We start from the raw sequence: 11,916 nt of genomic DNA on the forward strand, positions 1-11,916 counted from the left end.
AGACGAGAAGGTACAGTCCATTCACTAAGTGTCCCTGTATGGCACAAAATAATAATAAAAACAGAACAATATAGTATTTTTACCCTTTTTATTCTCTTTGCACTATATTCCCCCATACTGCTGTGCCAAATTTGAATTTCTCCTATGGGGGATAAATAAAGGAACGTCTTATCTCATCTTATGAATTACGCTGCCTTGTACTTTATGCTTATACAACCAATAAAAAATGTCTTGCTTAAAGTGTTACTTATCTCCCAGGGACTAAAAATAAATAAATAAACTAAAATAAAACTCAATTTCCCAGAAATCTTGCGCCGGTCGCGCTGAGGTCACCAGGAAGAAGCTTGTAAACAGCGTTTGCTTACATTTACTACCAGCGTACACCGGCTAGGCGGAGTCAGCACTCGATATCAAAACAGGGGGTACACTAACAAAAAAAGTAACACCCAGAAGCTGTTGCTTAACCAGTATTAGCCGTATTACCGGTATGTGTTTTTCTTTACTTTATATTAATGGTTTTGTTGTTGGTTGTTGCTGTTGTAACATGTGATCCGCCGTCGGGCTTCGTTAACATCTTACGGCTGTCCAACCTCCACACACAGAGCCCCTGTAGCGACTGAGCTGTCCCGTCCTCGACCTGAAAGCAAAGGTAGGCTTGACCTGGAGGTTAGAAGTTAACTTTAAATAAACTATTGTGTACTGGTGCAGCATAACAAGACACTGCAGCTTCTTCAGGAGTGTTGTTTTGACGCCCATCGTGTTTACATACACTGATATTAGCCCACTATGTTGGCTTGTCATTGATCCATTGTTATTAATGTCAGTAACACTTGATGCAATGCCTCACGTCCATTCACTACCAGAAGACTTGACACAAAGTACTACATTTTGTATTTTATAAACCATTTTTCTGGTGTTTTACTTTACAGACTCTGTAAACAGGCTGGTATCACTTCTCCTCTATGTACTTTGGACTTTGAAACCGAGACAAAGTACACCTTAGCTACTTTATTTTAGAGTCTAAAGTCTAAATGCAGTGGTGGAACAAGTACTAAGATATCTTACTCAAGTAAAAGTAGTACCACACTGAATTCAGCAAAAGCATTCGCATTAACATATATTTCAAGTATTAAAAGTACTCACTGTGCACCATGGCCTATTTCAGAATAAAGTACATTGTATCATTATGTTAAAATAATATGTGTACATACATCACTTTAATGTTGCAGCTGGTAAAGCTGGAGCCACATTTAATTACTATATATCTTGTGAATTATCCTCAGTATCTTAACCAGTGAATAAAACACAATATTGTAGTTGTTGATTATATTTTGTATTATTAATCTGAATCTGCAGTTCGATTGTTGTGGAGTAGAAGTATAAAGTTGTATAAAATCTAAATGTTTAAGCAAAGTACAAGTATACTGACTCAAAGTCCCTACTGTTGCAAGCTATTACACCTCTCAGGGGGTCTATGTGTTTACTTTGTTGGCATTTGTTACTCAGAAATTAAAAAAATAAAACTACTGTCTTTAGTGTTTCTACCCTTCAAAATAAAAGCCAGAATGATTAACTGTTCTAATACAAACCAGTTTACTGTAGGGCTTCAACTATAGATTATTTTCATTATTGATTCATTTGTCCATTATTTTTTTTAATTAGTTCATTAAAAGTCCAGGTGAAATGAAAAGTCTCATTTTAACCTTTTAACATTGCGTCCCTTTAGCTTTAAAAGCACATTGGGTTACTCAGAGCTGTCAACTCTGAATTACAAGTCGATCTTGATATGATATATATGATGTATACAGGGTTGCCAGGTCTTATGGAATTTATCAGTAGTATCTCATTAAGTTTTTCCAGTTTAGGGTGTTGCACAACATCGGTAAGTGATTGATTTATAAAAGTAACAGTAATAGCCCTCCTCACCTCCTCTGCTATTGGTGCTGCATTGAATGTCATTTTACTGAGATGTCTTTCTGATGTTATACCTTTTTATAGTTCTGTCATCATGGCACTGGCTGGAGTGAGAGTGATCGAGCTGGCGGGCCTGGCTCCAGCACCGTTCTGTGGCATGATCCTGGCAGACTTTGGAGCCAAGGTGATCCGTGTGGACCGCACCAAAGTTGCCATGTCTTTGGACACACAAGCCCGGGGGAAACAATCTGTGGCAATCAACCTGAAGACATCAGAGGGTGTAGCCCTTCTCAGGAAGCTCTGTGTCCAGTCCGATGTGGTCCTCGAGCCCTACCGTAAAGGTCAGACCACCAACAGCCAGCCATTATAGTTAGAATCAGTGGTGGAAAAAAGTATTTAGGTTCTTTACTTCAGTAAAAGTCCTGCCTTCAATACAATAAGTATTAAAAGTATAAGAACTCATTCTGCAGAAAAAAATGGGCCTTGTGAGTGATACATTATAAAATGTGATTATGAGATTCATCAATGTGTTAACAGTATTTTACTGCTGTAGCTGGTGGAGATTGGGGTTGGAACTCCTCCAAAGGTTCACAAGATAAATGTCAGGGGTGTTGTGAGATGATTAATAGGGCAGGAATGAATAAAAAAAAACAGAGTTCTGATAAAATTTTTGCAGTTTTATGAAATATTAGATACCTTTGCCTCTTTAACTCTCATTCAGTTATATAAATGAAACCAGCTGACACATTTTGAGAAGAAATCACTAGACCTGCATCTTCATTGATTCATTTATATTATTTTACCTAAAGCAAAAAATGCCAAACATTCTCTGGTGCCAGCTTTTCCTGTTTTGTTTTATTTGATATCATTATAAATTGAACATCTTTGGGTCTGAGCTGTTGGACAAAAAGAGATATCATCACCTAGTAGTCAGAAGAAATGACATTTTGCAATGTTTTCTGACATTTTCTAGATTGAAAAAAAATGATTTTAAGATTAATCAATAACAAAATAATAATTTGTTGCAGCCTTAGAAATCCTTCTGCTCATAGATTTCTGATGTAATATGACCCCAATTAGACTTTTTTGTGATAGGGTCCCAAGACAAAAATGTCGAGGCAGAACAAGGTATTGTATTTTATAAGCTCCTTAAGTGTTTTGTATAGAAAAACCTTAATTTGTAAAGTAACTAGTTACTATACTATACTATTAAATAAATGTAGTGGTATAGAATTAGAAAGTATAGAAAGTATAAAATGGTAAATGTGCTTTGTTACTCTCCACCACTGGTAAGAATTGGTGCTTAATTTAGTTTTCCTATTAGATTACCAGGCATTTTTTTAATGTGTTTATGTTAAAATAATAAGTCCATGTAAACAAATGTGTTTGTGTTTGGATGCGACAGTCCTGTACTCTCTGATTTATGTACAACAACAACCACATTTGAATCCCAAAAGATCACTTGATAACAATGTCAATAACTGTTGTGATGTGATCTCTGGAGGTTCTTACAGAAAACAATTTCAGGATCGAAAATGCTGAAAAAGCGCCACAAGATTCAGACTGAATGAGAGGCAACATAAGCAGATGCTGATAAAGCAACGTGATCAATGTTTTTGATGAATATAATTATAGATCGTATTATAGATTGACTTTCTTCTCATCGCCCAGGTGTGATGGAGAAGCTGGGCCTCGGTCCACACGAGCTGTTAAAGGAAAATCCTCGCCTGATCTACGCTCGCTTGACGGGATACGGACAGAGTGGATCTTATGCTACCGCAGCTGGGCACGACATCAACTACTTAGCCATGTCAGGTAATGATAACACACACAAATGTTAATGTATACAGACTGCTGATGTTGCACACTGATGGAATGGCTTCTGCTCTTTGTACCTTTTAATCAGTTTTTTTCGAGTACGTACAGTGCTGTCAGCTGTGTGTGTGCAGTCAGTCTTTTTTTTTTTTTATGATTTCAATCTCCTGCACATTGTCTATCAAGTGGGCATAACAGTGGCAGTATGACCTTGGAAACTTTCCTATACAACATGTCTATAGCCAACTATTCCCATACAGTGGAACAAATCAATACCAATCCTGTATAATAACAGTGAAATAATTTACTTAGACATAGCTGCCAGCACACAAAAGAAGGTCTGATATGTATTATATATGTAGCAGCCTATATACACCACTGGAGGTGCAAGCATTCCCAACCATATGGTAATTTGAGATATGAGGCAAGTATGAACATAAATTGACTACTACTATTTCCCAACACTCTCATTTAGTTTCAGTTATGTAACTTGTTCTACAAACCGAATTACAGTGTGTGTAAGTTGTAAATACTGTAATGTAAGAAATTACAAGATTAAAGGTTTTTCCTCCACTCTGTCAATTAGGTGAATGAAATCATTTAATGTTTTTAATTTATTTTACTTTAATGCTCCTACAAGCATGCCTTTCAAATGCTAACCCACACAGGCTGCTCATTAGTCTGCACAATCTGTACTTTGCAGCACACAAGGAGGACCCGGCTTTAAAAAAGAAATTAAAGTAATGAGGCTGTTGATGCAAAAATGCAACCTCACTTGAGACAACAGCAATGAAGACTTGAGGCCAAACAATGCTACATGTCGGGGTGGGATTCAGGCTTGCTGTAAGACCCAAAATATACTTACAAAACTGACGGTGGTAAGATATAAAGCTTAGCCCTACTAATGCGACGATAGCAAAGTGTCACCAGGAAGGATATATGATAAAACAGTGGCAATGTAACTGTGATATCATTAAACAAGGTCTGATATGTACAAACCTATAGATACGACTGGGGGTGACACAGATAATTGGGCATATGAGGTAGCTGCACTCTATGAAAATTAATTGAAACGATTTTCAGCCCCCCAAAGCTACGCATTCCCATCTCTCTCATTTAGCTTCAGAAAGCCTAACCCTCTTCTTATTGTAACACTTTTTAAGCCATTTCCAGAAAACCAACAGCTCCATCTAATGTTACTTAGCTTGATACAGGTATGCCCATTGAGGTGTGAGGCAACAGGATGGGATCCAGCATGGACCTCTAATTATAAAGACTTGATGTAAAAAGTGACCTTGGTTTCGATTTAAATCTTATAAATGTATTAAACTAAGCGTATATAATAGTCATATCAGGCTGCTGTCAATAACTGATGATAAACATGTTTTTTAGGGGTGGATTGTATCATTTGTAGAGCACATACAGACAAAAGAAGAATGAGAACATTTGTGGAGATATCTGCCACAGTAGGTTTGCATTTTTAGTTGACACCCCCACAAAGCGGAGGAAAATAAAAGGTTGAAGCATACATTTTGAGAAAGTTGCTGTTACTAGTCTGTACACTCCTTCTTCAAGGTCTTTTGTAATAGCTGAGTACAGAGCAGCAAAAAGGCACAAGTTACATGCTAGTTTAACAAAAGTGGAGTAAGCAATTACTTTGTCAGGTTTGTTATTATGTGCCGTCAGAGCTGAACATTCATGTTTGCAGGGGCTGTTAACGTCGGTTTTTGGTGTTTTATCAGGCTGCATCACACCCTTATTCATTCAGTTACTGAACTCATTGATTTTCTTTCTCTCTGACTGAAAGACTCTGTTGTTACTCTGTCTCCACTAGTGAAGCTGTCATTACATTTTGTGCCACAGGGCTTTTATCCCGGCTGGGGCGCAGTGGTGAAAAGCCCTATGCTCCATTGAACCTGTTAGCGGACTTTGCAGGCGGCGGTCTCACCTGTGCTCTGGGGATAGTCCTGGCACTGCTGGAGAGGACAAAGTCAGGGAAAGGACAGGTCATTGATGCTAGCATGGTAAGCATACTGTCACAACACCTGCTCTGCTGAACGTGATGTTCTGATTCAAGCACAGACATTCACATAAATATGCATAAGTACATGTTTTCACTTTGGTTAGGGCACTGTCAACAGCTGTCCGGCAAATATATGCAAATATATATTTGAGGGGCTTCATTAATGTGGGCCTATTTGCTACTAGATAAGAAATCTAAAAAAACAGGTCATACAGGTTAAAGACTTTACAAGGGAAGTTATCATAGCAAAGCAAATTTTCTTCTCTGTCTCAATGTTTGTGGTCAATTATAAAAATCCCACAATGGTACTCCGTGTTACATACTGCAGTATGTTTTCCAGACGATGGTGCACCACTCTGTGAGTCAGGATCAGCTTTTATTGGGGTAAGCGATCAGCCGGACAGCCTTTAGCAAAGCTATTTGAAAAGCACATCAAAGTCTCTGAATCCTGCTGTGCCTGACATCCACCGCTGGTTACAAAGCAGAGCTGCTCTAATGAACTCCTTAAGAAGGTGAACTTTTTGAATATAGCTACTCCATAAATCTAAATAAAAAGTATACATTTAAAGCAACTGGATGCATATAACACACTGAAATGTATTTTATTGTGAATGTAGTATTTATGAAACAACATTTATTAGTTTATAGAAGTTGAAGTCTTAACTCATTGAAGTGAAGTATAAAATTAAAAGGAATGCTTCAGTGGCTTAATCCAACTTCCATAAAGTTGATGGACTTTTAAAATAAACTTTGAACATGTCAGTTTTTTTTTCTTTATCCAATTTACAGCTGTCTTGACATCTTTCCACTGAGGCTTATGGTCTTGTTCATCCTGTAAAGTTCCCATACTTTTTGAATCCAAATGTTGTATGATGGAGGATCAGGTTTTAACCAACTCACTGTGATACACTTTATAGCTCTTCTCCCAAAGTCTTCTGGAATTACAGAAAGATGGACGGGAGACAGGTCACGAATGGTCAGAGTCGAAGCAGCAGCAGAGGGCAGTTGAGCTTCAAAAATACTTGATCCTACAATTCCTATAATACAACCTGAGCTTGTTAAATTCCCTCATATATGCTATCATGTGCTGAAGCAAGTGAAAAATTGGACTTCCAAACAGTCCGAAAAATAAAAAAGTGTGCGTGCTGTACCAGCGCCTGGTTTCAAAAGTATTTTAGCTGACTTTGCTTACATTCAGCACCGGTTGAAAAAATGTAGATCCTGTCATGGATTGTGCATTTCTCTGTGTACACGGGTGTGCTGTTTTACCTATCTATGTAGTACTGACCTTTCGGTGTAAATTGGTATACTCGGCCTTTAATGTGAGTGTGGGGAGAGCATGCTGTGCTGGCTGCTTATTTTCTCCTGTTTAGTTCTTTATTTTTAAAGCCAACTGTGCCAACAATTCAATTTGGCAGGGCTTCCATGCTTGATTAAATAAAACTTTTATTAGACTAATTCAATGTTGAGTGTGGCTGCTGTTTACTTTAGTGTTCAGACGAAAGCTAAATTGTTACTGTTATTTCTGTTTTTGGTCTGTTCACTCAGCCAGTTCCTATAGATCCATACAACTTATTATAATTCTTCTTCTATTTTGTCTCAACTATAGTCAGTAAGCTGGTATTCTTTTCAGTTTTGTCCCGTGTGTATTCTGCTGTTCATCACTGCACAGACTCTTTCTCCTTGGAGAAAGCTCAGGAGAATAATGTGTTTCTCTCACAATATTTTGCTGCAGGTTTTATTTTTTCATGCTGTGTCTATGTTAAAGCATGTCACAAGTAAGTCTGTGGTGGGGCATGAGCATAATTAAATCACCAGAGATGAATTATTCATATGGGTTGATGCCGCCTCACTGTGTATGTGCCCAGTTAAATACTGTGTGTGTTTGGCTATGTACAGTACATGTAAAGGGTCTGTTTTAGGAGTCAAAACACAGTATGTAAGTACTGTTCTTTTAGTGGTTTAACTAGGTTTTATGTGCTCTACAGCAGTGATTCCTAACAAGGGGGAAGATGTACCCCTGGGGGTATTTCTGCAGTTGCCAGTGAGAAAAAGAATCCAGAAATTAGTTTATTTTATTATTATATGAAAAGGTTAGCTACAGATGGATAAATAGTTGAAACCAAGCAACAAATCTAATAATATCCTTTTATATAGTCAGTTTTATAAAGTAATTATATAAATAACATCCAGATTCAAATCAATTCCAATGAACACATCTGGAACATGATTGGTGGCACTTTGATGTTCATCAGACATGACTGTCGGGTTCTGAAAAAAAAGGAACCACTGCTTTACAGTTCTGTTTGTATTCCCCTGCTAATCCTGGGCATGCCTCAGTTCCAGCCTCAGTTCAGCTGAGTTGTTTAAATGTCACAAGGATCATAATTGTTGCCTGTGCTGTTTCTTTCTTATTCATATATTTACTCATTTGTTTTATTTTTTAATCCTCTCCAGTGTCGTGAAAAAGATACTAGATACTGATAGATACTGGACCTTTAATCATTTCTGAGAGCCCAAGGTGATGTCTCCAAATAGCTTTTGTTTTGTCTGACCAACAATCCAAAGGTATTCAGTTTACTATGATTTGGAAATTGAATTTGAACTTTTCAGAAGCAAAGTTCAAGCACAGGTTTCACATTTCTGCTTGAACATGGACTCAATCAATGACAATCAATTCAATAATAGTTTTAGCTCTAAATGTTTTTGTGCTTTACAAAATTCTCTTTTCTGAATTAATGATTCTAAGTAAATTGTACATATGAGTTGTTATAATAACTCCAAAATAGCTCAGAACATTAATGTTATAATTTTATGGGATTTTGTTTACATTTTGCTGAAAATTATTCTTAATATCGTGATATTAATTTCTGCTGTATCGCCCACCTGCCTTCAACAATCAAAAAAGGTGTAATCATCTACATTAAATGGACCTTTGAAACTTAAATCTACATTTAAGCAAAAGTTAATCTTCACTGTGACGTCACAGAAACATCTGGTCGGACTGTTTGTCAGTGGCACACCATGTAATTGTGATGGTTGTTAGTGCCAACACAGGAACCAGATGGAATCACAAGCACAACACCATCTGCCTCAAAACTATCAACTGTGATGAGTCAGGGCTGTGTGAACATTTTAGACATGACGTCTAATTTTGTCTAACTGTGCTCGAAAGATTTAACAGCACCTGTTGAGACTGTTCAGTCAAAAGCATGTAATCAATCATTATTACTATCCATTCATTCATCCATTTTCAATAACAGCTCATTCTTTTGAGCTTCTAAAACATTGTGTGGGCATGAGCCAGTTCCAGGATGCACTGCGTTGGGGTTATAGTATATGAGGCTGACACACTTAGACAGACATAGTTACCTTTAGATTTACACCTGTGGGCAATTTAGATACAATTTACAGGGGTGTTTTAAATTACTATGATTTATATTTTTATAATAATAGTGTATCAAATAACAATGTGATAATGTGAAAGAGGTTGCTTTTAGGGGTGAACCTCCGGAGAATTATTATCATCTGAATCTGCAGCTCCACTTGCATTAAAGCTACGGTTGGTAACTTTTAGAAAAATATCTTTTTCTAAAGTTTGCCAGAGGAACCTAATATCGTTGCACGATATATGATTATTTTGAAAGCTATTGCAATGTAATTCACTATTTTATTCACAGAGTGATCATTTTTGCATCACAAGTTTAATTTTGACTGAAAAAAACTATTTAAATGATGATAATGTGACATTTATTGGGTGCTGTACCAAACAAACAAGTTTTCTAACATCTGGTGAACAAGATTTGTATGCCAGGGCGTCTCTGCAGCACTACAGTAGTTCATTATAATGCTGTTTGTCACACATTTTACCTTTATCAAAGAAATTGCTGCTTTTTAAAATGCTATTTAGATAATGTTTAATAATATTTAAATTAACTGTGCAGCTCCAGTGAAGATATAGTGAAAGTTTCAGCAAATATGACCAAAAATGTATTTTTAGAATTTACCTTCTGTAGCTTTAACAGCACTTTATTATTATAGTGATTTATTGCAGCAGGCAGTTGTTTTCAACAATGAAGCTCTAAAAATGTACTCTACGCTACCTGCTCAGCACTAAACAGCAAACAGATTAAGTTAGCAAACAGCTGGTGAACATAGATGAGCATTTAGCAGCTAAAGAGTCAGATATTTCCGTCATTACAGACACAGCGAATAAGAGAGCGAATATTGAACTCACTCAGAATATTGAACTCACTCAGGTTACAAGAATATGACTCCAAATGAGGGTTGCTCCATGACTGCTGAATGTTTGAATAAGCAACTGTTTGCTAAATCAAATTAAACAGTATTAATAATACAATGTTGAGCTGCACCCAAGTGGCCAAAAAATCAATTACTGCACGTTTAAATGTTTCCATTAGGGACCAATTACACTAGGCACACTGACAGGGGTTGCCATGTGCAACACTGTGTGTTATTTTGTGTCTGCTTCAGTTCACAGCAATTTCAAATTGCTGACTGTGGACACAGAGGCAGTGAATTAAAGCGGTTGTAACAGTAGCCAGTTCATGCCTGAAGCATGGATTTAACTTTGACACTGAGAGCGCGGTTGTCCACCCAAATCCTGCTTCCCATCTTTCTCTCTCTCTCTCTTGATTTATGTTCCCTTTGTGTTTAGTTTCAAATGGTTTGACTGTTGAGTGACCTCATTAGTTGGTCTAAAGCACATTCTGTTTCTTTAAATAAAGAGGGATCGCTGCATTTTAATTGGTAGTCAGCTTCTTGAAAACTGCATTTTTCTATCGGAGTCAAAAAAAAAAGAAAATAAAGACACAAGTAGTAATAGAGAATTTGTTTTTCAAAGCCCACATGTCATCTGCCTCGTATTTCTTGGAATAAACAAATGCATTTTTCATGACCAAAGACTGTCAAAGCAGAAAACTCACTCAGTGAATCGGCCCTGCTTCCCCACAGATTCCATATGCATGGGTGTAGTCCTGACCAGAGACAGACCTTCTACTGTGATTTGTACCTGATGACTCACAGAGTAGCAAGCCGTTTGGAGCCAAGTGTGTACACAACATTGTGTTACTTATTCAAATATTTAACCCCCCCCCCCCCAGTAACTGTTCATTGTTTGGCTCATATAAAAGAGAGTTTCATTAGAGGGTTACACTGACGAATTGATTGCATCAGCAATAAAAAATTAAGGGTTTTTCTTCCTGCAAGTCACAAATATTTCTTTCCCGGGTTGTGTTTCGATCAAAGATGTTTTAATTCATTCCAGCAGCTTGTAATACCTCCACACATCAGCAGGTTTTGTAATACACTTCTATAGGCAGCTCGTCTTTATACATAAAAAAGGTCCGTGCATTGTGCAGTGTTTTCACGGGCTCTGCTGAAAAACCTAATTCAACAAGTATTGCACATCTGAATGGTAACTGCAATAGCAAACAGCGTTCAAACCACGCCTGTGTGTTTTCTTCTTGTGAGGTTTTTCATGGACAGGATGCTTAGAGATATGCTGACGGATATGTGCTCAAGCATGTCAGCTTCTGGAACGCTGTAAAAAGTCTGTATCGCTTTGGATTAGCATATAGGGGGGTGAAAACACCGAGGTAAGTTGCAATTTTAGGGATTGATTTGAAGTTAAGAATAAACAAAAAATTATTATTTTTGCCTAAACATGGTACTTTAATGTATTGGCATCCTTTGCAGTTAACATATTAAAAAAGAAATTATGCATGAAATATAAACAATTAAAAAAAAAACCTTGGCAAAAAAGCAGCGTTGGCGGCTCGCAACGTCCACAGCAACTCGGGCGTGCTGCGGCCGCGTCACGTGCCGTCCGTTAAAACGTGCCGACCACAACATAAGGATTGAAGAGTAAATCAGATCAAATCCTATGCATGCCGCTTATTTCCTGTTGGCCATAGCTGGCGCTAGCTCACGTATTATCTGAATATCGTCAATGTAGACATGCTTCAGGGCGGGCTGCGTTAATCAAATGTGTGAAGTTCATTGCAAATTGAACGCATGTTACACCCTGAAGTTGTGAGGAACGTGTTCATGTATGAAGATATGAGTAAGTACTAAGTGTTTTATGGCCAATTGGTGGAAATTTCAGGGCAACCGTTCGTCCAAGGCGCTGGCCCAGGCGATTA

At 37.5% G+C, this 11,916-nt stretch overlaps 1 protein-coding gene across 3 annotated transcripts in view; it reads left to right on the forward strand.

The window, feature by feature from the left end:
* The first annotated feature begins 338 nt into the window (after positions 1 to 338).
* amacr (alpha-methylacyl-CoA racemase) overlaps positions 339 to 11,916 on the forward strand; it is a 15,502-nt gene continuing 3,924 nt past the window's right edge. The window contains exons 1-5 of one of the 3 annotated variants that reach the window (XM_035667788.1): positions 339 to 485; positions 603 to 649; positions 1,999 to 2,255; positions 3,586 to 3,729; positions 5,593 to 5,753. In XM_035667788.1, coding sequence (XP_035523681.1) covers positions 2,009 to 2,255; positions 3,586 to 3,729; positions 5,593 to 5,753 — 552 coding nt within the window. In that variant the 5' untranslated portion in view covers positions 339 to 485; positions 603 to 649; positions 1,999 to 2,008. Of the gene's footprint in view, positions 650 to 1,998; positions 2,256 to 3,585; positions 3,730 to 5,592; positions 5,754 to 11,916 lie in introns of those variants that run through there. The other 2 variants (XM_035667787.1, XM_035667790.1) reach the window with 2 other exon arrangements.

This window comes from Morone saxatilis, unplaced genomic scaffold (assembly GCF_004916995.1).
Source record: "Morone saxatilis isolate NCDOM2014 unplaced genomic scaffold, NCSU_SB_2.0 Contig21, whole genome shotgun sequence".
NCBI lineage: Eukaryota > Metazoa > Chordata > Actinopteri > Moronidae > Morone > Morone saxatilis.